This window comes from Acipenser ruthenus, chromosome 40 (assembly GCF_902713425.1).
Source record: "Acipenser ruthenus chromosome 40, fAciRut3.2 maternal haplotype, whole genome shotgun sequence".
Taxonomy (NCBI): Eukaryota; Metazoa; Chordata; class Actinopteri; order Acipenseriformes; family Acipenseridae; genus Acipenser; species Acipenser ruthenus.
Window position 1 is genome coordinate 3,509,660 of NC_081228.1, and position 27,323 is coordinate 3,536,982.

At 39.6% G+C, this 27,323-nt stretch overlaps 1 protein-coding gene across 1 annotated transcript in view; it reads left to right on the forward strand.

Annotated features, from left to right (window-relative positions):
* Positions 1-9,847: 9,847 nt before the first annotated feature.
* Positions 9,848-27,323, forward strand: part of LOC117397235 (CXADR-like membrane protein) — a 39,329-nt gene continuing 21,853 nt past the window's right edge. The window contains exon 1 of the mRNA XM_059009899.1: positions 9,848-10,277. Within this exon, the coding sequence (XP_058865882.1) occupies positions 10,250-10,277 (28 nt within the window). The 5' untranslated portion in view covers positions 9,848-10,249. The remainder of the gene's footprint in view (positions 10,278-27,323) is intronic.

Genomic DNA, 27,323 nt, shown 5'->3' on the forward strand with positions numbered 1-27,323 from the left:
TATATTATATATTGTAGTGCTTAGCAGTGCTTTGATAGCTGGTACTTCCCGCAGCGACATAAGAAGTTTTAACTTGCATCGAGGACCGTCATAGACGCTGTGGCTTCCCGATCCTTGGACTGTTTACTGTGCTGCCACAAAAAAATGTCAATGAGATTCAAGGGCGATGATGCTTGTGGGACATGAAAGCTGGTCTCTCCAGCGCTGATGCTAACGCGGCACAAACAGATTTCACTTAGACCCCTAAATGTTGTCAGGTGGAAAGGAAATTCAATCACTGCTCGCTTGCTCTGTAATTGAACTTGCGACCCAGAGGTGAAAACGCTTCCCATCCTATTAGTGAGCCACCTGGCTGAAGTGTCCAGAGTTGGAGGCAGAGCAATGCAAAGTGTTCGTGGCTGCTGTTTGAATCATCCTTGCCTTGTCCTATATGAAAAAAAAAAAATCTAATCAATTAAATAAAAATCAATACCTTCTGCTGGTTTGTTTGAATTCTTTGTTTTGTGTGGTGGATACCAGGCATCCTGGCTGAATCGATAAAGGAGGACGTGGATCATTCCCTCCTGACCGCTGTGATGGCTTTGAAATCGCACCCTGTTGCATCTACAAGGGCAAAGTGCCTGTCTGTCTGTTTCTGTAAAGGACATGCCAAGAACCCATCAAGGTTATTACACGTAGTTTGTTGGCATTGGGGACTTCAAGCGATCTAAATGGTGGCAGATCTGAATACGTGTTAAATCATCTAACAGGGTGTGTCAGTCTCTTAAGCAGAGCAGGGAAGCAGTTATTTAAAACCCAGCACATATTGCTAAACACTCTTCAGCTGAGTCCAATTGGTTTTGATGGAAAACTCACCGGCATTTCTTCAGTCTCCAGCTAAAATTCAGAAAATGTTAACATGTTTCAAATAGCCCAAATTGTATTAATACCAAAAGGCAGTACAAGTTTAAAATACATACTTGTAGCCAGTAAGTTTACAACAAGGGTCTCTAGTTATAAAGTAATTGCGTTAGTGTTTGTATTCCAAGCACACAACCATGTGTAAAAACAATGTCATTACAAAAAGAGAAACCGCTAACATGTTTTATAATTAAGTATGTTATTGCATTGCAACTACACAACTATATTTAACCCTTACCTACACCTGCCTCCAGACTTTGAGCTCTCCTATCTGTTACATCAGTTCCTCGAAGACCTAAAGACTGGATGCAGCTGACCGGTAAGGTCTCAAGGGACTAGATGCTGTAGTGATATGCAGTGAGGCAATGGACTATAGACTCTGCAGCTTATCAATGTTTCTTTCAAACCCCCGAAATGGTTAATTCTACAGCTGCTATTATTTTCTTTCCGTTTTGACTTTCAGGTCAATGCAATCAAGTAATGTGCCCTTTCCAAGCACACCCTCAAAGGGATTTTAATTATACAGGTCTTTTTTGTTCAAGCTTTTCAGCTTTTTTGCTAACAGATACAGTACTGTACATCATGAAGTCAATATGCATTATTGTCTGGGTAATTAAAATAATGGGGGACTAAATCTATCCTAATCGAGTTTGTCTGCTTGACTAAGAAGTTTGTAAAGTGCTGGTGCTGGTCATGGTGAGTTGCCAGCGTTGGCTTTGCAGGGAGCACTGTGTTGGTGTAAGGATTGTGGAAGCAATTATAATCATTTTAACATTCATTTTAGTTAAGCCATGTTATTTATTATACTTGACAACAGTGAGTAAATTCAATCAAACATATTTATTAAAGCGTACATTATATTAGCATTCAAAGATTATTATGAATACAGAAATGCACAGTTACTGCTGAATCGAAATAGAGATTTCACAGGGCTCAGATTTCACAAGTCTCAGTAGCCTGGGAAAATCTGTTGCGGAGTTCATTCAGTCCTCTCGGGTTGGGTTGGAGTGGTGAGGCAACATTCAAATTGGGCATTTCAGATTTGGTAGAGAAACAGGCATACGGTGTGTGCTGCTATTTCAGTTTGAGTATGGTTTCGCGATCTTGTTTTAGAACTAAGGACCTAAGGAATGAGACCGGCTCATCTTTACCCGGTCCAGACAGATCTGTGAGATGACGCAGCCAAGCAGAGTCGTAAACAAAAGGGTGCAGAGTTAAAACAGAGAGCCCAGGAGGCTGGCGTGTCTGGATACAAGTGAGGAGCAAAACTGCACTGAATGAAAACCACGTGCTTAGAATATCTCTAAACTTACACCCAGCAAGGTACTTCATCTGTAATGGAGACGCACAGTTTTGTAATGCAGCTATTTTTAATGCTTTTCCTAGGAGCCGAGAGTCACTGGAATTGAAATGCCATGAGCGCAGGAGGAATGGGCTTCTATTATGGCTTGCAGTGATGTGAAGCACTGCAGGAAACCAAGGCATCGTTTCTTACAGTTATCACACGGCTGCTCCCTGCCGCAGTCTGATGGCCTATACCTCTTTGTGACTGATTAGACCCTTAGTGTATTTGCACTGACCCATGGAAACCTAGCTGAGCCATTAGCGGAGAGCAGCATTGACAGCAATGGCAAGACACTGGGTTGGGAAAGATAAGAATGATGCTGACATTGTAGGACACTGTCACTATAATGGTACCAACCACGTTAATCCTGATGTATTGATTTCTACTGTTGTGATACTATTGTTATGTCTATATGTACTTTACTTCAGATAGCCCACACCACTAGCTGCATTGCCTTGTATGCTAATGTTTTAACACTGGCATATTATTATTATTATTATTATTATTATTATTATTATTATTATTATTATTATAATTGTGGAATATGCTCATTCATCTGAATAGGACCGTAAGAAATCCTTCACACTTTATCATCTGGGGGAATCCACTGAAAAAGACTTCTGGTCATTTGTCATTTAATTGATTTAGTTTACTTTAGTATTTATTAAAAGTGGAAAACACTTTTGTATTCAAATGAAATAAGGGTCAAGACGTTCACAGTCACACAACTGTAGATCACAACAGCGTTTTTTGTGATTTGCATTACTTAGAAGATCAGAGTGAATTTTCTGCTATAATAACTGAATCATTGATATCTTCAGCAGTAACAAGATGACATTTTTTAATGCTCCCTGTGTTTCCTATTATTGCTAGTTTCACGGAGAAGAGAACTGGAAATCACTGGAGCGCAAGTCAGATTCTCGTTGACTTGCAACACTGCTCTGTGCTAAAAATAGGCTCCTCAGTGCTTATTCTTACCCTGTATCATGGGACATAATTGGCTTGTTAGTCTCCTGAAAAGGCATCGATCGCGTGGATTGGGCAGCTTTACAAACACCGTGCCTCTTGATTAGACGCAGGACTTACAGAGAATTGGTGAAAATGACAACGGGCTTAAGAACTGCCATCACAAATAATGAGACATGTATACAGCAGAAAATATTGAAGCGAGACTGTGTGTGGGGGGGATTTTTCCAGCATGTTTTCCCCCCTCTATTTAATTTCTTTTTTTTAAACAGTATTGTGCGACATTTTCAAAAGATTTTCATCTTCATCTTAGCAATCTTCACTGTCTGAGGCTCCTGGGGTCAATCGAATTACCAATATGTTCCAGCAGAACATAAAAAAAGTCTTAGAAACTTAAAAAACAATCATACATCTTTAAGCTTTTTTTTTTAAGCTGCTTATCTCTGCGGTCCTTTTAACTTTAAAATGGCTAATTTTTTATAACACACAGCAAAAATTACCGCACGGCGTTCCATTTGAGTCAAATACACATTTCTCTGGCTAAGGAAATGCCTGCTTTGCATCCGAGTTCATCTGCAGGTCTAATCACGAGGCTCTCTATTTAATGAACTCAAGTAATCCATTTCCAGTTATGGATTCCAGAAGACAGAAGCCCCATCATCCACTGTGACATTTCCAGGTGACCAGTTGCAATTGACTTCTCTTTGTGGCCAGTTAATTTCCTACTGGGGTTTCTCAGCATTTTAATCATGTTCCTGTTAACAATGGGGCAAAAATCGTTTGAGAGAAGCAAAGAAAAACAAAAATGAAAAGACCAACAATTTGCATAATGGTATACTAGAACTGAAGGCTATAATTTAGGACTTCATTAAAATGAAAATTGCTGAAAATAAAAATAGCGAAGACTTCTTTCTATGTTAAGATTCACCATCCCTTCCTCTTTTTGTTTTTATATATATATATATAGAGAGAGAGAGAGAGAGAGAGAGAGAGAGAGAGAGAGAGAGAGAGAGAGAGAGAGAGAGAGAGAGAGAGAGAGAGAGAGAGAGAGAGAGAGAGAGAGAGAGAGAGCCCACTTAATTAAACAGAGAGCTTTTGAATTAACTTCTTGGTCTTTATTGCTAATTCTGCATTATTCAGCCATTTCCTTACAAGGGCACAGCCTACATTCATATTATTTTCTAATGCCTACCCTATGTATACATTCAATAGGAAACTATTTTAATGATCTAAACAGACAGACACTACTACCACCAGTCCCAGTGTATTTATAGACCCATGCAGGGTTTAGAAATAGCTTAGAAATATTAAGAGTTTCACTGTTTACATTATTAAGAGACCCTGTGTAATTTATACTGTGCATTATGTAAATACATTTAAATACTAACATATAAATTTAGATCAAGCTCACACCAGGGGCTAAACAGATGAACACTAACACAATGTAATCCCTGAATAAACTGCCTATTCCTTGTCTTCCATTTTTCATACAAGCTGGATGTTTACTATTTTTATTTCAAATGCTCGAAGGTAAAAGACATGTTTATTTTTAGCACGTAGCCTTTCCTTCTCTTGCCAGTGCGCTCCGTGGTCCGTGTCCTGCTGTGCCACACACTGTGAGAATCCCATGTTGATTCATTCTCCTGTCCTCGAGAAACATGGGACACTGTGGCTGTGATCCACCGGGGGAGGGGGGGGGGTTATACATAAATGAAGCTCCATCACCCATCACTATTTCAAAATGTGTTGTTTTAAAAGCAAGACTGGGTGAAAACGAATAAGTAATGCATGCTACAAAAAGGCAAAGAAAAAATACACACTGAAAAGAGCGTCAAGATATTAGGCTGTTTTTGGTCACCCTATACCAACAGATATCTCGATCTCAATCTCATGAATGCACATCTAAAGTTACTTATAGACTAACTGTGTAAACTGCACACCAGTCTATGCAAAGCTGAAAATACACAAAATGAGTACAGGTATATTAACTACACCAGGTGTGGGCAACCCTGGTCCTGGAGAGCCACAATCCTGCAGGTTTGATGGTTATCTTTAAATCATCAATGGCTAAATGCCTTGGAAAATGTTTTAGTGTTGATCAATTAAGAACGTAATCAGTTCAATTAAGTAATTGAGAACTCAGGTGGAATGCAAACCAGGAGATCCTGCGGCTCTCCAGGAACAGGCTTGGCCACCCCTGAGCTACACAGTCGCTACACTTTTCTTTAACTCTGGGGCTGGGGTGAGAATCAGCAATTTTAAATGGCTAGTAATAAAGGAATAAGCACAAGCAGTTTTAATGCTCTAAAAGTCGTCCTGATGTGTTGTTTTCTTATATGTTTTTTTGTATTGCCTGCTTTTATCGTTCGTATTTCACCCCAGTTTGTGTCACATGCAAACTTTGTTTTGTCATTGTTTAACCACAAAATATAACCAAAGTAGATGAACTTTAAAAGAGTAAAGAATGGACAATAACGGGACGTTAGTACTTGCCTCAGACGCAGACAAAAGAAAACATGTGGAAAAGCACATTCCATTCCTGTGCGGCTGCATTCAGCTCGCTGGAGAACGGGTCTGCGTGTTCAGGGGTAAAGGATATCCATTCCTCTGCGCTCAATTTTTAATGTGCCATCATTCTTCTCTGTAGGGCCTTGTCAAACTAATTATCTTGCCTGGCTGGTCCCTGTATCAGTCATGCCTAAAACCATTATATTACTGGAAAATACCCTGGGTCCTGGATTAGACAACCGCTCACAGTAACAAAGTTTCTCTTGACTGAATTTTCTTGTTTTTAAAAGAAAGTCACGCACCTTTTCTGATCTTTTCTTTCACTTCACTGAATGTATTGAGGGTGTGTGAGTTTGTTTTAGTGCCTACGTTTAGCTATGTTCTTTGAGTTTTAAAATCAGCCAGAGTTAATGATTCTGTTTGGCTTTGAAATGCGCACACATGCAAACAAACGTATTTTGATTGAGACAAAAAGGCAGTCTTAAGAGTACGAAGTGGAGGTTTTAACTTGTTGACGTATTCATTTACGATTACTGTATATTGATAACTATCATATGGCAATGTTTCATACAACAGGCAAACCACTTAGTTATTTTCCACATCCACAGCCATAAAAAGTGGATTGCAAGTGTTTACTAAGGCTTCTCCCACTTTCTTTGTGCTTCGTAATGCAGTCTGTCTTCATTTCATTTCCCCCAGTTTTCCATTCGTCTGTCTCCCTGACTCAAGGTGTACACCAGGGGGCTTCGTTGCTTCATATTTTCTTCATATCCACTCATCTTGCAAAGGGCAATCTTTCCGCTAACCTGAATGGCATCAATAACAATGTTCAGAGGGACTGAGATTTGCCAAAGTGGTCTTTGAAATATCTTTTCATCCAATGTCCTGAGTGCATTCTCTTCAATCTGAGTGCAAAGGACCTGAACATGCCAACATTACTCAGGCCTTGGAATTCAATCTGCTGCACAACTTGGGTGATGGAGAGAACGAGAAAGAGAAGGGTGAGAGTGAGATCTCAACTGTGCCTCCCCAAAGACACAACACAAACGCATCGCCTCGCAGCACATCAAACAGACCTCAAATGGTAGCTCAAAAATACAAGGTTAACAGAAATAAACACCCAGTTTTTTTTTTTTGTTTTGGAGCACGTCGCTAACCAACTAGGACTTTTGAGTTCTAGTCATCGGTAATGAATAACACAAATGCATAGAGAGAACCATATGGAGCAGGGCAGAGGCTGGGTGTGAAACAGCAACCCTGCACGCTGCATCAACCACTGTGCAAAAGAGCCACCCGTTACACACACAGTAAATGCCTGTCAAAACCCTTCCCCCACAGACTAGCTGGGGATTTTGTTCTGCTGGATATTGAATTACTGTTTTTTTGTCTGACATTTTCATTTAATCATAACCTCCATTTCTGCCCGGTCCTAATGGGGAGTTACAGACAGCTAAAGTTAAAGTGACTTGTTATGGAAGAAGTGATAAATAAACCATGTTTTAATAGTACTCTAAACTGCAGCTTCTCTGTTAAGAATAGCCTGCTAGGCAATCCCTTTTAGGGCAATGTGGAGTAAAACTATATTCTTGTTCAATTTTCACCTTCATGAAGTATCCGCAGGCATATGGTAATCTCTTCGTTTTCTGAGCATTGCTCCCCTCAAGCAGAGTCAACCTGCACACTGTTATGAAAAATATTGGACAATTAGCATTTCAATTCGCCTCAGTTCTTTAGGCACTTTTATGTGAAAAATAAAATGAATTATTAGCAGATCATTTTTTTTTTATCCAATCCCTTTCTTTCAATCTAAACTCCTCAGAAGAAAGGAATGTCCCTTAAACTCTCTATCACAATTTAACCTAAATACCTTTCCAGACATGTACTGTGTTAACTCCAGCCCAATACATAAAAACAGTACCCACTCACTGTTAGCATTCCCAGTGGTAATAACTAAAAATACAAGTACAAAACAAAGTTTTTTTCCATCTCACAAAAATCCTTTTAACTCTGTCTCATGTTATTCAAAGGTCAAGACTGATACACTTCATATATCTTGGGTAGAAACGGTTTCTCTTTTTGGAAAACCGCAGAACAATGATGTCACAAAAATACAATTGTGTTCTTAAATTCAGAGGTTAAGGCTGTGCACACAAACATGGTCTTATCGGTGTGCACTGCACTGCCATTGTATTATATATTTATATTTGTATCCCAAATATACAAAACATAGTGTAACAAAAGCGAGGTCTCGGGTGTGTGTTTTTATTATTATTATAACAGCCGCTATGTTTCATGTGTTTTCTACAGCAGGGTAACAGCATTTAAGCACAAGGAATGTAACCTTTTTAGTGTTCACAACCCGTTAAAACTCAGACACAAGAAAGCGCGTTGAAAAGCATGCACAGTATACATTACAATACCCGTCTTGCATAGAACAGTTTGATTAGCAGTGCTAATACTATATAACTCGGCAGCAGTGTTTGCTGCAGCATGATTAATACCATTTCATTATTCGGTAGGTGCCATGAATTGACACACACATTTTGAGGAAGTTCTTGGGCCATAGCCCCCAGACTACATCCGTGTTTGAATCCAGTAAAACATTGCTGGGCTGAGCTGACGAAGATGGTGAAAGACAGCAGTTCAAACTGATTTGTGCAATCAGTGCTTTACCCAAGGGAGACTGTTTGGGCTGTATAGGGTACCATATTTATAGTTATTCAAAGGTAATGCAATATTTAACAGTGCACTCCAGTCAGACAGGCAGTAAATGATAGATTGATTCTAATCCCCTTTATCTCTGAACTGACCTCTTGTCTGAAATGGAATCCCTAGCCTTTGTCCAAACCTTCTCCGTGTCTCTGTTCCGAAAACTACAAGTTTGGAAATATCAACAGAAACCAAATGAAAAAGACTTCTAGTAGAAACGTTTGTCATTGAATTTATTTGGTTCCTTCTAAGCATTTCTATATTCAGCGTGTTCAGTATAGTTATGGATAAAAAGCACTGGTTGCCAGCGCTCAGGGCACTGGTGTACATACTGTATATAACGAGTCACCATTCACCATCGTGCCTGCATGTTTTACCAGCAGCGCGTCACTGATTTACACACACTGTCTTCCTAGTGGATTTTCTTAGATCGCTTTCCATCTGGTAGAGGGGCCAGTTGATTCCCCTGACGCTCTCTTGCGATGAGTTTGAAATCCATTAAGGAAAACTGTGATCTGGAGTAGTGCCTGCAGAGGTTAAATAAACTGATGCACGATCCCATCCATGACCTACAACAAGAAGCCGCAGGCCATGGAAAGTTAGCATCAACCAATTTGTTAAGCCTTTACTACCGAGCATGGGCAACGCTTGGATTGGATTACATCAAATGGACTGCTACCCAAGAGTCACAATACCTGTAATTACCAGAAAAACTGTTTACCATCGCATACACGTGCTCCAGCATGCGTCCTAAAGCTGTGTAGTGAATCATATATATATATATATATATATATATATATATATATATTTGTTGTTTTATACTGAAATTATGTAGAACTCACCATTGTTCAAGATATAGAGGAAAACAGTAAAAAGCCCCTGGAATTCCTCCCCCGATAGTTCAGAATGTAACATGTAATAATTATATTTTGTGTTTGTTTTTTTGTTGGTTTTTTTTTACAATTTGAATGTAATGATTTATTTTAATTTCTAGTGATTACATTTTGCAGTCGTGCATGGACTCTTGTCCTTTGAGGCAAACTCCATTTAAGTACCAATAAAGGAATAACTAGAGCATTGAAGAAATTGATTTTTTTTCTCGTCATTTTGTTACGGGTCTTTTCATCTTGAAAGAGTCATTTTTCATATTGTTAAAAAAAAAAGACGGATGTTGGGTTTGATATTGTCCATGTATTTAATGTAGACCTGTGCCGAATAACACTGTAAGGGAATACAGAACAACAACACAACAACAAAAAAGGCTTTGCTTTGAATTATTTTATTATGAATGTTTATATATATATAAACAGCGACTGCTTTTAGGAATCTGGCTAAATCACTTACCATGAGGCTGTTGCTGTACTGATGTTTGCAAGGATGATGAAAGAAAGGGGTTGGTACGCTTGTCTTGTGGTTTATCCCATATTGCTATGCAGTGTGATTTTGTTTGCTGCTCCTGTTGTTACTCAGACAGAAAACGTGTGCAGTTCAAACTCTAGAGGTCTCCATCCTGCAACATCCAAGTCTTCCCCCTGAAACCATCTCCAAGAAACAGAGCGAGGGAGACTGGGAGAGCGCTGTGAGCCGCGGGGGATTCTTATTTAAAAGCGCGAAGACGCACAAATGCAACCTGAGCACCTAATTATGCAGCACGTGGATGCAAAAGCGTGCTGAAGACAATTCCGTCTGCGGGGTGTTAGAATTGCTGCAGGTCCTACCCGTGCTGCTCAGTTAAGTGAGAGAGAGAAGGGTTTCTTCCAGGGAGGCAGAACGCTTTCTCTGCGCCTTTAAAAAAGATTGTCAAAGGATTTCGTGGCAGTCATGTCTAACTTTCAGTCACTACTTATAGGTGAGTACTGTGGAGATTTATTTAAAATCAGTTAACCTTGAAAAACTAATGTTTTATACTCCGGAGTTAAAAAAAAAACAAAAAAAAAAAACTAAACTAAACAAACAAAAAAATACAAGTTAAAACACGTTTGGAATTTCAGTGTACATGTTTTAATATAATGAAATATGATTTTATAAAGTTTGTGTAGAGTTTTAAAACATGTGTTGTTGTTTTAGTTTGTTGTTCTTTTTGTAACGGTGTAAATTAGTAGGTTAGTATAAGAAATACTGTGTGTGTCTGTGTATATATACAGTATATATATCCTTATAGCCGTAATGCATGTACATATTTGTGTTTGATTTTAAAGGGGGCACTTTTTAGGAAGGAGAGTCTTCACTGGGAGGACTATAAGTTCCCTTCATGAAAGAAAATTGTTTTCTACAGCCTTCCACATAACTTAGCTCCAAATTGCAAACAGATGTGTTTGTGTGTGACTTAACCATCGATAGGGAGAGCCTGGAAAATGATATTAATTTGAGTAACAATTAAATCATCTAGCTTCCAATAATAATAATAATAATAATAATAATAATAATAATAATAATAATAATAATAATATAGTAAAACAAAGGCAGACATGGTTGACTGTTATAGGGGTATAATGCGTTATGACAAATGACACTGAATGACACAAACTGGATACCGTGTAGCCTCTATATCAAATGCCTGTGGTCTGTGGAATGTGAGCGACGGGCTCGGCGATGGAAGTGTCTGCGAGGAGACAAGGAGGAGATTCGCGTGCCAGCGTGTGCTGCGGGGAGTAGCTCTCCGGGACGATAGCGCGAGGCTAACCCTGCATTTAGCACAATACAGCGACAAGCGTTTTTGCTCTTGGCTGCATTTTTCATCATCATCTTTACAGTAAAGATATTCGATTTAACAGATCTGCAGGGTAAAGATGATAATAACTGATGGATATTCGATTTTTGAAATCCGCATTTATTTGTTGTATGTAGGTTTTATTTACATCGGTTAACGGACGTGATTTTTCTCTAAAGATATAGATGTGTTGTTTAGTAGTATGCATTAGACACCTTTGTTATATTATAAAGGGAAAAAAGCAAAGGTGCATATAAATAATAATATTGTGCATTTAAAAAGCTGCGCGTAATTATTAGACTGGCTTGCAATTATACCTGTGTGCAACTCTAATCCCTGGACAGCTGCGGATCGCGTTAATAAGCAAAGAATAAGTAGTTGACACGGACGACTGAGCTTTAAAATATAGCGGAAAAGAAAAAATGTGACAAAGATGCTGTATAACGTTTTGAAAACAGTGTCACAATGATGGGACTGTTGCAGCAGTTAAAACACAACAAAAAATAATCAAACTATATTTAGAATGAATCCCAGGGGCAGATAAACCAGTCAGTCAGATCTTGAGATGACTGGGGACTCAAGACCCAGAGGTTAGGAACTGACAAGCCAGCTTATACTGTGTCTGACTGAGCAGCATACATGCAACATGCAGCATCTTATTCTGTTATCAAATTGCATATTTATTCTGTTTCCACCTGACACGCTCTGCATATGAAGCACAGACTACATCAAGGCTTTGAACACTGCTACTCATGTGCATTGGAAAGCAATGTAAATGTAAAGCTTATATTCAGTTCAGAACTAAAACCCAGGTCCCCTAACCCTAAGAATAACACTGACCCTTTAGCGAAACCATAAGCTATGATTTTATATATATATATATGTGTGTGTGTGTGTGTGTATGTATGTATGTATTTATGTGTGATGAAATGAACAGTGAGTGTGATGAAATGAACTATAAAACACACTTATACTACAATCAAGAAGCATTTGGTGAACTACAATGAGCGATGTTGTGCTTTTGGTTTTGTAGCCCGATACATACCTCTGTTATGATATATCATGTAAAGAAAGTGTCACGATGTATCGAGACACAATTTGTTAAAAGCATGAGTTCATAAATAAAAACAGCTTTATATTGTACACTAAGAGTGAGCAGTCCACATATGGTTTCATGAGACTTTTTCTCGTTCTGTTCTCTAAATCAAAAAACAAACCAAAAAAAGTTCTTATATAACGGGCTGGCGAGGGTTCTGTAATGAATTGATTCTGAAATGGAACCAGCATGGGGTTCTACAAATCCATGCTTCTCATTTGGAACCCCTAGGGGTTCCAATGCATGACACCTACCTGAGGCGCAGGGTTTATAAAAAGCCAGTCGTCCTCCTTACAATGTGTTCGAAATCTATTTCTTGCCTCCCTTATCTGTGTCCCTGCAGCTGCCCCTTGTCCCACTTACTGTATTTTGCTTATACTCTCAATGGGTGTCCAAAACATGGCCAAGCATTTGTCCCTCAGGCTGTCCAACAATCTGTACAAAATCTTATGCATGCTTGTCATTGCAGTTTGCTTAGGTCCTGGGGTGGTGTCTCCTGCACTCAGACAACGGGTAGTGAAATAGTGTTCCTTTTTAGCTCAGGATTCAAAAGGCTGAACTGTAGCAAGGATGGGTGTCCCCTGAGGCCCTGGACTCTTTAATTAGCATTGGATTGGGCAGCATGACTCACCTCACTGGCAGAACTATCCCAGAGCAGAGCAAAATCAGAGTGACACCCCGGATTCTTCTACAGTGTGCTTTTAATGTTGTAGAGCCCCATACCGTTACCTTAGAAACACATGTTAGAAAACATGAGGTCACTGCTATTTAGCTTTTAGTGACTAAAACTTCAAATTATCGAAAACTCTGTTACTGGCACTGCCATACGATAGCCGTTTTCTAAATTGCAAACCCTAGTTCCTTTGTGAGCCTTGATTGGATAAATTACTACAGCTGCGTTGGACTAACTTTTTTTTTTTATTTGCTCCAAGCAGCAGTAAATTTGAGCTGCCGAGGTGAAAACAGACTTCCGTTTTAAAAGCTGATTATATATCCACTCTGGCTGCAGTCTGATTCCACCCTCTTTAGTTTTTGTTTTATGCCACGCAGATGACTGCTGTACAAGCCTCTGCAGGTGACTATGTGGCCAAAGCAAAAAATTATTTCCTTGAAAGCTTGTATATAACTTTATGCTGGGTCCGATAAAAATTCACTCGCAGCAAAAACTAGAATATGTTTTCAAGGGTATTACAGTAATTTCAATATTACACTATGAGACAACAACACCGTACAGGTTAAAAGGCGCGTGCATTAAACCCCATGGTGGCAGTGATCCCAGATGAGAACGCTACTCTAAGTAGCTTACATGGTAGAACGGTTCTGGCTGCTGAAAATTCATCCTCATGCAGTTAGTGAACAGATGGTCCCACCACGTTTGGTTTTTTACGAGTCGTTAGATCTGTTTTTTTTTTTTTGATGAAATGGACCCTTTTCGCTGCTCTGTTGCAGATGTGTGTCACACCAGTTGAGCTTTGCCTGTTCCACATTCCAGAACTTTGTCAAGAGAAAGCTCCCGCCCTCTGCTCATCAGTGCATCAATATTTTACCATTTGAAGCTCTGGAAATAAACAAAACTCAATTTCGTTCAGTGACAAAAATAGATTATTGACCTTGATTTAGTTTTTTTCCAGGAAACGATGAGCTTTTCTTGGTAATTTTTGTTGCGCCAGCATGAGGCTGTTTTCTGGGAAAATAAAACTGACCAGGGCACTTTAAGAACTGTTCTTTCAGCCAAAAAGTTTGTACAGCTCTGCTACAGATAGATAGAGTAGATAGCTGGATAGGTAGATAGACACACATACATACCTAGAGAGATAGATGGCAGAGAATATCTTTGTTATTCACTTGAGAAATCTGGGGGCCTCATTACTTCTCTTGTGTGCCTGTTTTCAGGATTACCTCCACTAGCCTCAACGCAGGAAGAGCTTATCCTAGTGAGGGAACTTATGCTGGGCAGACAATAGGGATGATGAATCTTTAAAAACATACTGTACATAAGAGACTGGATTTATGTTATTAAAAGGATCTCCTGGGGAAAATAAATTATCTTGGAAATGTCAGACTGGGATGAAAAACAAGCACATACGCACACATGCTATTTAATAATGCAGGAAAACTATAACGGACAATGAGACAGATTACTTACTCCAGTAAAAGGGAAAAATGTAGACTGTGAATGATGCAGAGAGTAGCAGGAAAAAAATATGAAAGTGTGTGTGTTATTGAACAGGCTGTAGGGTTATTACAATAAAACACATTACTTACTGTCGCTGTGTGCTGTGCTGTGCGTATTCCTTCAATACCATTTTCAAAAACAAACCTGATTGTATTGATATTTTGTATTCATGTCTTTGGTCATAATGAATCCGTTTTCTCATTAAAAATGTCTTTATTCCTGGTCTGGCGATGCTGTTTGCAGTGGGCAAACCTCCACTATGAATATTCATGTTCCAATATAGATGATATTGTTCTACTGGGGTTTTTACTTGGCATGGCAAAGCTGCAAACCAGAAAAGGCTGCACACCGCTATGCACTGTACCCAGTCATCTGACCTCTTGTGGAGGAGGGAAGGATGGTAAGGTCCTGCTGGCACTTGTGGGGCATGCTGTCTGTGAGTCTGAGTTGAAGAGAGCTGTCAGAGGAAGTCTGGGGATATTCATGTCATGGTCTGGCACGGTTACTGACCTTGACGAGACTTTTAACTGCAGCAAGCTGACTGCGAGTTCCATTTTTAATCTCAGAAGCAGCGTCCCCAACACAAGAAATGAACACAACAAACTACTCTCGCCGGACATAATCCACTGCCAAGATGAAAAATCCACAGATGCATGTACCCTTCCTGCATCTCTGTACAATCCTCAGTGCAGAGAAATGCCAGCATGCATCAGTTAAAATAGTTTTAAATAGACTGGTGTGTAGTAATGGAAAAAGGACAATGTGAAATCGGACAATGATCATTGAAAAAAGGATAGACTATATATTAGACTGTTATTGGCTGTTATTTAATAGATATTACACATTGTATGTCTTAGACTACTGCAAGCAGAACAGTATTTGTACGCCAGCTAAATATTTCAAGCTGAGCTCTTTTTTTTATACCAAATCAATTCAAGATGACTGTTCTTTTAACAGTCCCTGATATTATCCTGTGTTTTATGCTTAAACTTCGCTTCCAAAAGCAGGTTTGTTACAAAAATAAATCAAGTCTTCTGTCACATCAAATCTTTAAATGCTCACAACTGCACAGCTTGTGGACAGCCAACAGAAATGAGCTTATTTCAAGAGTGTTTTAACACAATAGTCAAAGCAAGTATCGATAAATTATAAAAGGATAAAATAACAAAAAATAAAACCCCTTATTACCTTGGTAGTCAGCCTTGTCTGTACAGTAGCTTCATGTTGTCAGCTACAGTAACGCAATCTGATCAAGGTTCAATTGCTTAAGTAAAAACATAAAAATGCAACAAAATGCCAGAAGCAAAAAGGGGTTGTTTTATTATGACTAGCGCTTCACTGATTTACCGTACTGTAAGCAATTTAACTACATATCATTAAATGTGAGTATTGTTTGAACATGATCAAACTAAAAGCTTCCCGCAATTGCTGATGGATCATGGATAAATACTGCTCAGTGCGTTATCCACGGCATGTTTATTTTTTAAACATAGTTTGTAAATGGTTAACCACGTTTCACCAATGTTGACAAACTGGCAAACGGACAGCTGTTTGGTTGGCAAAACGTCATCACGACGTCACCTGCAAAGACAGTTGGCGTAGGTGGTTCATTGAATCATCCACGTTATGAACCCATAGTCTGCTCTTCGCTTTGCCAGCACTTCATTAACTAGCTGGGGGTCTTTTCAATTGATCTCAACGATAGTGGCTCTAAATACAGACCTCAATGTTACCATCTGGTTCTATAATTCCATATGTTAGTATCAGCACACTTACCTTGCACCGCACAGATAAACTACATCCTGAATCATAATGAATTCCTGCTGAACTCCATAGGAATTACATCCCTCTGAAATTCAGATAGCTTTTATATGAGGGTGACCAGACAGTTAAATAAGACAACTATCGATATGTATGTATGTATGTAAATGCCTCAATGACAATGCTAAAAGATATTCTTTGCTTGAAATATTTTCCACATTCTTTGCTTAAAATATTCCCTTTCGAATTCGAAACCAACTCCCACTTGGTGTTACAGTAATTTAATGAAACTTCCTTTGAAGATTAACTACTGTATATGAATCTATTTTTTAACCACCTTAAGTCATTATTGTCATGATCCATATTTTAGATGGTGCATTCCTGACAAAGAGCAATATACTCAAGACCCACTGAGGCATGGAAAAATAAATGCATTGCTTTCATTTAATTGAACACTATATGACAACACCAACAAATGAGGTGTGTGTGTGTGTGTGTGTGTGTGTGTGTGTGTGTGTGTATAACAGAACACAGAAAAACAGAACACACAATTATCTGGACAGCGCAACACACGTCAACATTAGGCATGCTTATTCAATGTTCTGCAGACTCTAATGAACCTTGCAATTGCTTGGAAGGCAGTGGACATGTTAGTTTAATGTAAGATCCACTTTAGGCAGATTTTAATTGCCTCGTGAAGAAGCTGTTCCAAAGTGTTCAGTGGTCCGTCAGGCGAAGAGGGCAGCATGAAGCCTGCAATAATAACTCAGCTCTGCCTTTTGTGTTTAATATAGAAAATAAAAAAAACAGACTGAACTCAACACCAATGGAAAGAACACGTGTGGTTTAACTGAAGAGAAAACACAGTAAACACTCCCTAACAACAGCACAGTACCATAATTACTGTAGATGCACACAGAAATAGTGAGCCACATAGGTCCCCAGACACAGTGTGTCAAACAAGCTCTAAGGGAGACTGAGTAGAGTTGACTTGACTGCAGTTCATATACTTTCTCCGTAGACCACTATGGAAAAGGAACGAGACTAATATTTCAGAGTGCTCCTGTAATGGTTGCATGCTGGCACAGATATGGTTACTGTGGATTCCCAGTGTGTGTGATGCCATAGCTGTGTCAATACATGAAGGTGTTACCACTGTGGTGCCAGTCTATTAGTGGAGCACACCATTGCATGGGCCCCTGTGCTATCATTGTCCCCTTAATGTACAGGAGAGCATTGCCATTGAAGATTATTTGGTAACGACTGTCTCATTTAAAAATGATGATAAAACAAAGCCTGGGAAAGCTTCATGCTAATTCCACAGCCCCTTGAAGCCCCCTCATTCAACCTCATACGCTACCACTCTGCTGCCAAGCTGGATGAGGGCTGAGGTGAAGCAGCTATAAATAAACTCCAAACAGGATCGGTAATGAGTAGCAATGGCACAGCAATGCAGGAAACAGTTACATCTGAACAGGAACCGCTGCAAGCTACACTTAGGATGAAGACATGGCTAACCTTTTAAAGGGTACATGAGGACCTTTTTATTTTATTGTGTTACACATTCCCATGTGTTGCTACAACTGTTTACGTAAATAGTGTGTATTTAAAAAAATTTTTTACATTTTGACCACTTTTTTAAACTTTTAAATTGCATTCCCTGCCTCAAGATGGCTTCCTATGTACCCGCATGGACCTCTCAGAACTACATTTCCCATCATCCTCCTCCTCACATATGTAACTGCGATGGATTTATCAGCTCCCTCTAACTCTATTAATCCTTCTGGCGTTCTACACCGTGGGTAACTGTTACCCCCTTATTGGCATTAACCAAAGATCTGGGGGAGAATTCTTTGTTACAGTTTTAGTTTTTTAGTTCCAGTTTGGTTTGAGTGGAAAGTTAACATGTGTTGATGTAACCGTGCAGCCATTGGAAGTAGGAAGCACCTCAGGTGTGCTTACAAAAATAAAAACAAAAATACATTGACTTTTGTTTTGGCTCTGTGATTCTGATTCCTTTTCAAGCTAGGCAACAGAAACTGGCACAGTCGACTCCACCGCAGATGTTCAAACTTCTTAGGCAAGTCCATTCAAGCATCATTCTTCATAAATGGAGCTCATGTACAATTAAAAACAGCTGGCGCTCCGTGACTAGCTGTTAAACAGAGCCCTTGATCACACGAAGGGTATCAGCAGGTTTAATGACAGCTTCGTGCTCACTTCAGCAACACTATTTAGTCCTAACCTCCACACTGCATCTCTGATTGGTTTATCTGTTTTAAATACAGGGCTGTGGGGAAATGCAATGATTGTTTTCACTTCCCTTGCTTTGCAAACACAAGGTTATCATAAACAGCAATGAGACGCGGCTTGGATCCCCACTCACTCGTTCACGCTTCATTGCACTGCTAGCAATCGTCCCGGGAATGTGCTTCTTTGATTTGGTATTTGCAAGGTGGTTTGTCTAAGGGCAATGTAGTTTAGGAATGGACATTTTCATCTCAATCTGTTGTATTTTTCTTAGTAGAACAATAGAAGGTGTACAACCCTTTGCTGCTCAGTGTCCAGTAGATCTGACACTGAGAAGATAGGTACATACCCAAAGCAGTAAAGGGTTAATTGTTACATACACAGCAGTTAATCAGCAGTTCTGCAGTTGAAATGTTATAATAATATCACCTAGGTACTGGGGCACTGGAACTATACAGGGGTTATACAGGGGTTACAGTTTTGTTCAATGGCTTTCAGCACCCCCACTTTAAAAATTGTTCCAGTGCCACTGCCTAGGTATAAACCTTGGGGCAGCAGTGTGGAGTAGTGGTTAGGGCTCTGGACTCTTGACCGGAGGGTCGTGGGTTCAATCCCCGATGGGGACACTGCTGCTGTACCCTTGAGCAAGGTACTTTACCTAGATTGCTTCAGTAAAAACCCAACTGTATAAATGGGTAATTGTATGTAAAAATAATGTGATATCTTGTAACAATTGTAAGTCGCCCTGGATAAGGGCGTCAGCTAAGAAATAAATAATAATAATAAACCCCTTTTGTGTATCTGTGTCGTAAAATATGTATTTTCTACAAACATGGTTATGTCGTATTTTCTATATGGTTTATCTACTGTATGCTGTATGTTTTTTTTTTTTTTTTACTGTATCTTTCGTACACAGCCACGATGATTGGCTTAAAGGTAGCGTAACAATATCTCTGCGCAGTGGCTTGACACAAATTAATACCCTTAATTAAAAACAAAAAGCTTCATCCACTGTCATTGCAAAATAGGGTCTAAATAATGCATTGCTCTATTATTCTGAACAAATAAAGAATGCAGAACTCTATTCCACTTCGGCGCAGCTCCAATCCTTTTGCAACTTAATTATTTTTTTTACAAATGAATGCAATTTTACCTGGTACAAATTAAAATGATTAACCTTCTGTTGTGTCATGCTAATTTGATGCAGACTCGGGATACAGTCCTCAGAGTACTGTACATATGTAATTGAACCTAAAGATTTAAAGCAGTGCAGTTGTGTAGTTCTATAATAAAACCATAATTGTCTCTCTATATCTCAGCTGCCCTTTAGGGGCATTTTAATTAAAGGCTTAACTGGGTTTAGTTTTGAACAAGTTCCTTGGCAAATTGGTTTCAGTTGCTTTAGAAGAGAGCTGCTTTCCACATCATTTTTTTTTTTTTTTTAACTAAATTAAAAATCTATGTTTGGCTGCCTGTGCCATCTAATGTCATCTACTGTATATATTTGATTAGATTATGCAATTCTTTATTACATTTTTACCTTTCATTTCTCTTTTGTTCTTTCTTTGAAGGAGGAGTAGTGTGGAGTAGTGGTTAGGGCTCTGGACTCTTGACCGGAGGTTCATGGGTTCAATCCCTGGTGGGAGACACTGCTGCTGTACCCTTGAGCAAAGTACTTTTCCTAGATTGCTCCAGTAAAAACCCAACTGTATAAATGGGTAATTGTATGTAAAAATAATGTGATATCTTGTGAGTCGCCCTGGATAAGGGCGTCTGCTAAGAAATACATAATAATAATAATAATAATCATCTTTATAAGCTACTGTGGCATTGCCCAACTGCAAAGATGAAGGTTAGCATTTTTTTTTTCCATGACAATTAAGTAATATCTGACTTTCTGCTAGGTTAAAAGGAAGACTGTTCTAGTTTAAAAATGTACATCTGATGCTTGAAAACTGAACATACTGACAACGTACAAGATCTGAAGTACTGTGCAGCTTGTGTCATTAAAAAAAGTTACTAGCTCTGAGAATTCATCCCATTGAGTCTTGATGCATTAAAGGAATTAACGGTTTATACGCACTGTATTGTTTTAAAGTGTAGAACATCCATCTCAGGTTCAAGGAGGAGGCAGGGGTTATTTATATGGATAACAGACACATTGTTACGCTAAATAGAGGAACGATTTGTCCTTATTCCCCCCGTTACAGGGTTATATAATCAATCCATTTTACAGGAACTTTGTATATCTAGCTATCTTTCTAGCTGTCAGGGAACGTACTTCTCTAAGCCTCCTGCTTGAATTAAAACCTGTTAAACCTGCATCAGCCGACATGTTTGTAACTCTTAGCTATTAGATCTCTTTCTCAAACACACACACACGCACACGCACACGCACACGCACACGCACACGCACACAAGATATAAACAGTAACAGCTACCTGGCTTCACGTAAAACCTGTTCAGTTTGCAGATCCTGTAGCTCTGCTCCAGGGATGTGTACAGACACTACAGTACTGCATCTGTATTCATTCCCTAGACTCACACAGCTGTATCATCAGTACAGTATAACGGTATGATCTGCAGTCCAACTCTGTCCACAACCTGCAGCGCATGCCGACTGCACTGTGTAGTTCTTACTAGCAAGTGGTTTCAGAAATACCTGTTTTATAATATCTGAATGTTTGCATATATTAATGTACATCTAAAAATGTTTTATTAAGTCCTGGAAAGACAGGTTCATTCAGTTTGCCACTGGCATGTGCTTCCACTCAGAATGACAGTACCTTAATAATGTACAGGATATTCAGTAATGATGAAATGTGACATGTGAATTAACCCGACAGCATAACCTTAGAAAACGCATCATAGTTTAGCTGTTCATCCATTATAGTAATACGCATGTATTGTATTCCAAGTTTCAAAAAGAATTGATTTTGATGCATTCAAACTGAGTTCAACGTGCAGTAAATTTGCAGTTGAATCGGACTCTGTGCTTATACTTCTATGATCAGCAATAACAATGCAATTAAACTGAAGTCTCACCATAATGCACAGTTATTTTGAGAATATGCCCTTTTTAATTTAAGCATGCTACTATATATGAGGTGAATAGTATGCTGGTTTATATTATTATATATGGAATGCTATGGTGTTTTATAGAAAATAAAACAATGAAAAGAATCCATAAAAAAAAAAAAAACATGAGGTTTGTGTGCAAAGTTTGATCTTATCAATGAGCTGTAGAAGGCGCACTGATTAATTAACAATAGTAGCTCAATCGCGTAAATCAAAACGTTGATTATCATAACGAGGTGTATCCCATGCTACTGTATCGCTCGTTATTCATCTCAGACTTACTGGCACCTAATTACCTCGGCTAGGTATAAGAGAAATTTGAAGCAAATGAGCATTATGCATGGAAAATGAATGTTTAACACGATTCAGGAAATGGAAGGAACGTTTTCTACTGTTTGCGTAATTGAAAGGACATGTTACTTGAGACTTATTGGCCTCATGGAGTTTGCAAAATAGTTACAAATAACCCCGGTGGTGTGGAAGTTCATTAAAGCGCAACAATAAGAGCCCTGTGAGTGCGTGTGGCTGTTATTAATGAAAGGTTCAGGGAATGAAGTCATCTGGGTGCAGATCTGGGTGTCTGATTTCAATACTTGAATGCCAGATGTTGTCAATAGGAGAAAAATGCAGTCCCAGATGTGAAGTTTGGGCTGTGGCGGCGGCGCTGTGTTTTCTTTCCTATACAGCAAGTCGCCGAGCTGCGATCTTTGTATAATTTCGATGGCAAAGCCTTTGTTTAAGCTCCCCCACCCCTTCTATTTTGAACCATTTTACTCACCACAAATGCACAATTGTGCTTAACGAGTGCGCCTTTTTGACAGGTGACTTTTCAGCTTATTATATTGTTGCTATGGTGTTGTGTTGCTATGTTGTTGCTAAGCTGGATGCTCTGTGCTGCGTATTAAAATGTTAATGCAATTGGCTTAACAATAATAACAACAGCCAAACTCGGGCAGATGCATTTGCAGTAATGTACTGGGTACTAGTTCTTTTCCAATGGCAATGCAGTTGCACTCCGATAACGTACGAAGGTGCAATGCTATATTGGCACTTAAGCAATATTGGCACAGCACATAATAACGAAAGGCTGATTGAGAAACTATATAAAGAAACAAAGAAGTGAAACCAGCCATACTCTGAGGTGATTACAAGCCTTATAAAGGCTTGTAATGCTGCAGCACTGTACATGCAACACATGCACACAGAACAAAGGCATGAAACTAATAAAACACGAAAATGAGGAATAGGGAGGATGTTGGAAGGCTGGAAGCAAGTTTAAAAATAAGTTTTAATAAAACATTCATGGTACAGAACTAGGAGCTGCCGGGGAAGCAGCGGTTTAGATCTTGGTGCTTGTCAAGTCAGTTGTTTTTAAGTGGAATCTTAGTTTTGACTGACAAGACAGGTTACCACACAAAGGGGCTCTGCATATAATAATAGCGAAGCACGCTTGTCAGTCCGAGGATTAGTGAAATACTGTATTTCCTGCCAATCAGCAATTTAGTGGAAGCGAATTTCAATGCAGACTGCTGGATCACCATCAGGTGCTCAGATGCTGATAGACCACCCACTTGTATGAAAGGACTTAAGCTGCACAGCCGGTATTTAATTATTATAGAGCAGCATTGTCCTGTGTTGCACTAATCTGAGAGATAAGAAGTATGAATCTTCTACAATGCAAAGGAAATTGTAGATGTTTTGTTTTCTTAACTATAGCATTGCATTGCGTTTGCTGCATACAGTATGAAATCATTGTGGCTGTTTTTTGCAATTTAATTAAAACCCAAATAGAATACTCAGAACCCTCTAATTTAAATAAGTTATTTACGTTTTTATTATTTTTTTAATTGTGGGTTTAACAGGCCATTTTTTCAATATGCGTTGAAGTGCTTTACACTTCAGGGCCACCGTGGTTGTGTGAAACACAGCCGCTTTGGATTTTAGCTTTATAACTGCTGTTGCAAACAAGCGATCCAGTTACAACATCCAGATGAATAATCCAAACGGTTTGGAGCACAGGCAACTTTTGCAGTCCGATTTCCAGGAGCCCCTTGACAACGAGATGCATAAAAGTGTCACCTTACATGATCTGCGTCCAAAGACCGCAGGCGAGGGCTGTAGCTACCGGAGGTCACAGGTTATTCGAATATGAAGGGGGCAAAACCATTCACAGATTGTTGAAAAACAAAAAAGTGCATTTGGGGCCATTCCTGGAGGGGCTGTGGTGTCTCATTTTCCAACTTCCTTTATGTTCTCTGCCTCCATTATATACAGGCCTTAAACAGTTTAAACAGCTGGGATCGTGAATCATCCCAAGGACTCTCCAAGCCTAATCTCTCTGTTGCACATTAGTATAAATGTTTTGCTTGTGATGTCCTGTTACATGCTTTCTGTGGTTACACAGCCAGTTCTCTTTAGGTTTTGAGGGGGGTTGTCTTGTAATGAACTACATACAGCAATTGCACGATACATCAACACTACAGCTTCAACCAAAGTGTCCTTCAGCTGGGGGGGGAAAAAAAGTGATTATGGATAATAAAGTTAATAAATGTCTTTGTAGAAAGCAATCGTGTCAAATCTTGAGAGTGCATGCAAGTGCAAATAATAAAATACTGGTGAATATTGACTATTATACTGCATCTGCTTCTTGCATTGCGATCATGCTTTATCATAAGTGATAGTAATTTAAATGTAACCATGTTCGCATGCATGTGTGATTTCAAATGTACGCATCTACAAATGACACATTCCTCACTCATTCGTATTAAATCCTTAATCAACATCCATTCCTTATTAAAATGTGCTTACCAAGTGTATACCATGGGCTGTAGCCCCTTGGCTGAACTTGCGAACATTCATTTTAGAGGCATGTGCGTAAAATTGATTAGAGACGGCTACTTTTAGGCGAAACCCTTTCAGCTGGGGCGAGGGGTTTAAAAGAAAGTATTTCCAACACCAGCCTGGCGTGGCAGAGTTCCATGAAAAGACATGTGATACAGTATTCTTAATAAGCATCTACAAGGCTACTGCAGACAGTGGAGAAAGCATAGCAAAGTATAAATCGTGGGGTTGAACGCTGTAAGCATTTGCAAACACGGCAAAGCACAGACAGCTATGGCCAAGCATGGTAAATGCATATATAGTGGGTGAAACTCAGGAGGTGCTCTCTTGCAGTTATGGTGGCTCTGGACCTGATAAATCAGGGGTGCACAAACTTTTAAACCAGTTAGACATAGCATCCCACTATAGAACTCATAGTGGGACGCTGTTATACATTCTTAAACACCTAAACATTTGAATATATAAACATGGTGTACAATATTGGCACCCTACTGGTGTTTACTTCAGAAAGCCCCTGGGTGTAAGAAGCCGATTAGCTAGGCGGTGGGATCGGATGACTACCAATGAGCCTTCACTTCTCCTGAGCTGTCGTGGGGAGTTGCTGCTGTGAGGGAACATCATTGGACATACAAAATTGGGCAGAAAAATACGGTTTAAAATAAAATAAAAGAGAACACCTTGAACGAGCAGGGAGATTCTAACTGAAACCACTTTCTTTCAGCGATTCTCAATGCCAAGTTAATCTTACTGCCTGCAAATAAATACAGGAAATAAATGAGCTGTCCCATTTAAAGGCATCTTCTCCGGACTTTACTGTATAAGGAGTTGCAGGGCTACTGTGGCTCAAGTGTGGAGTGTGTCATGTAACCTGAGGCTCGTGCCTTTTGCAGTCCCGCTGTTATATGCGATCTGCCCCCACTCTTACTAGTTCAGCTTATCCAAACACAGACTTCTACCAGAGATGGGCGACTGCAGGAAGAATGTGAGCTGTTTACTGAATCAGGGAACACTGGCCTTTGAAAAGCTGTCAGAGCGTGTATGTTGTGTTTAAACAAGAGGTGGAATGTTCCTTGGCAAGTCTCTCTCTTTTACCTGATTACCATGTATAGTAAAGAACTGAACATTTCATAGGAATCTGGTTGCTGAGCTGTGTGCTGAAAAGCACTGAATGGGCCTGCAGGAGGAGGAATTGAAATCGTGTACAGTTCTGCTACAAGGCAAATAACCCAATGTTTTTCTTCATTGGTTTTTAAAATTTTGACCAAACAACTTAGAATAAATTGTCATTTTGACTGTCTTATATCGTGATATAAAGGCATGCCTTATGAGGGAACCCTGCATCTCATGCTGGATTCGTTCAGATAGTTTCGACTCCTTTGCTCTAAAGGCTTTATCAAGGAGAGTACAGCATGCTACGATGTTCGAAACCCCCTGTGGTGTAATTGCTCCTTGATGTTTCATAGCAGTAGTGTCGCTGAAGCCCGACACATTTGTCACAAATGTCTAGCAGCCTGATGCGCTCGGGAGCCTGAGATCCCCTGATGGGTAGCTGCTTCTATAATTTACCCCTTTCAGGTTTCTCAAACTCGAATCCCCTGGGGCCAGCATCGCGATGCGGGTGGGTAGTTTTTCAGAGAGGGGCTTCTGACTTGAGCTCGATCAATAGTATCTGTCTAATTCATTATTAAGCGTCAAATTAATGCTGCTTAAAATCGAGCCCCCCTGCGACGTTTATTTCTTTTTATAGAATCACTGAAAGAATCTGGGTTTGAAAGGCTTTTATTTCTCATCACTGCTCTCATATACAGTGCTGCCATTGATGCAGTCCAATTAAAATGCAGTGACATCCAAGAACTCGGATGGAGTGACATTCAGATTCATTTCTGGTAAAATGCACTGGCATTAAATCAGCCAGCGCCGCAAAGCAGATTCGTGCGCTGTTTCTAAAAGGTTGAATTATTGTCTGCTGTTAATTGTTGAAATCAAAATGCGCTGTTTTTGTTTGAAAATGCCTGCTGTTCTGGGTCTCTTGTTAGTGGCGCCAGAGACTTCTCCCTTCATGAAGGTTCACACCATGGTTCAGGGACACACTCACATCACTCCCCCTCAGTTAACTCCACTATAAATACCTTCTGCTTTTCCTCCGGTACGACTCAAAGCATCTCAGTTGGCTTTGTTTCCTTGTTGTCTTTCCCTTGGGTAGTTACATGGTCATTCCAATTTGTAATGGCTTGGCGTCTATACCCATTAAATTAAACGGCGAATTGACCCAGACAGCGAACCCCACAATGAAAGGGAAGACTCTGCATTCAATCGGTTCCTGTTCACAAGCTGAACCCAAAGTACTAAACACTAATACGAAAAGAACAGTCTAGGTAGACAAACATCGTGGTGTTCTGGTGAAGGCTGTCAAGACAGCATTACTGAACGAATTCCACACCTTCCCCAAGGTGCGTGATTGTGTCCCACGTGATCATGTTTCATTTTCAGTTCTTGCTATCTGTTTACTCACATGGCATTCTTTTGTTAAACTGGTAAGATTTTACAACAAGCTTCTAAAATGTTATGTAAGAAAGCAGTACTTGGCTCCACATGTCTCTGATCTTCCTAAGATGGTTGATGTCCTGTTTCTGTTGCGCGCTGAGAAAACATGGGATGAAGTCCCGGTGAGGGTTATCTCTGAACACGGCTTTCACCTGTCAGTCCTGCAAGTCAGGAGTAAATACTGTGAATGAGCTTCGTCCTTAACCAGCCAACATTCATTACCGCGTTGTTTACTGGAGTCTCAGTAACCAGAAGCACTGGTCTCTGGGTTTGAAGGTGACAGAATCTATTGAATCTATCGCCTGAGGTCAACAGTGCTCAGGCATTGTGTGTGGGTGTATGAGGACTCTCAGCGCTTAATTATCTTGACAATGCTTTAATCGTTACAGCAGTGCTTTGGCACAGTGGATGGGGTATGCCGTGCAGTTCGAGTTGCAGT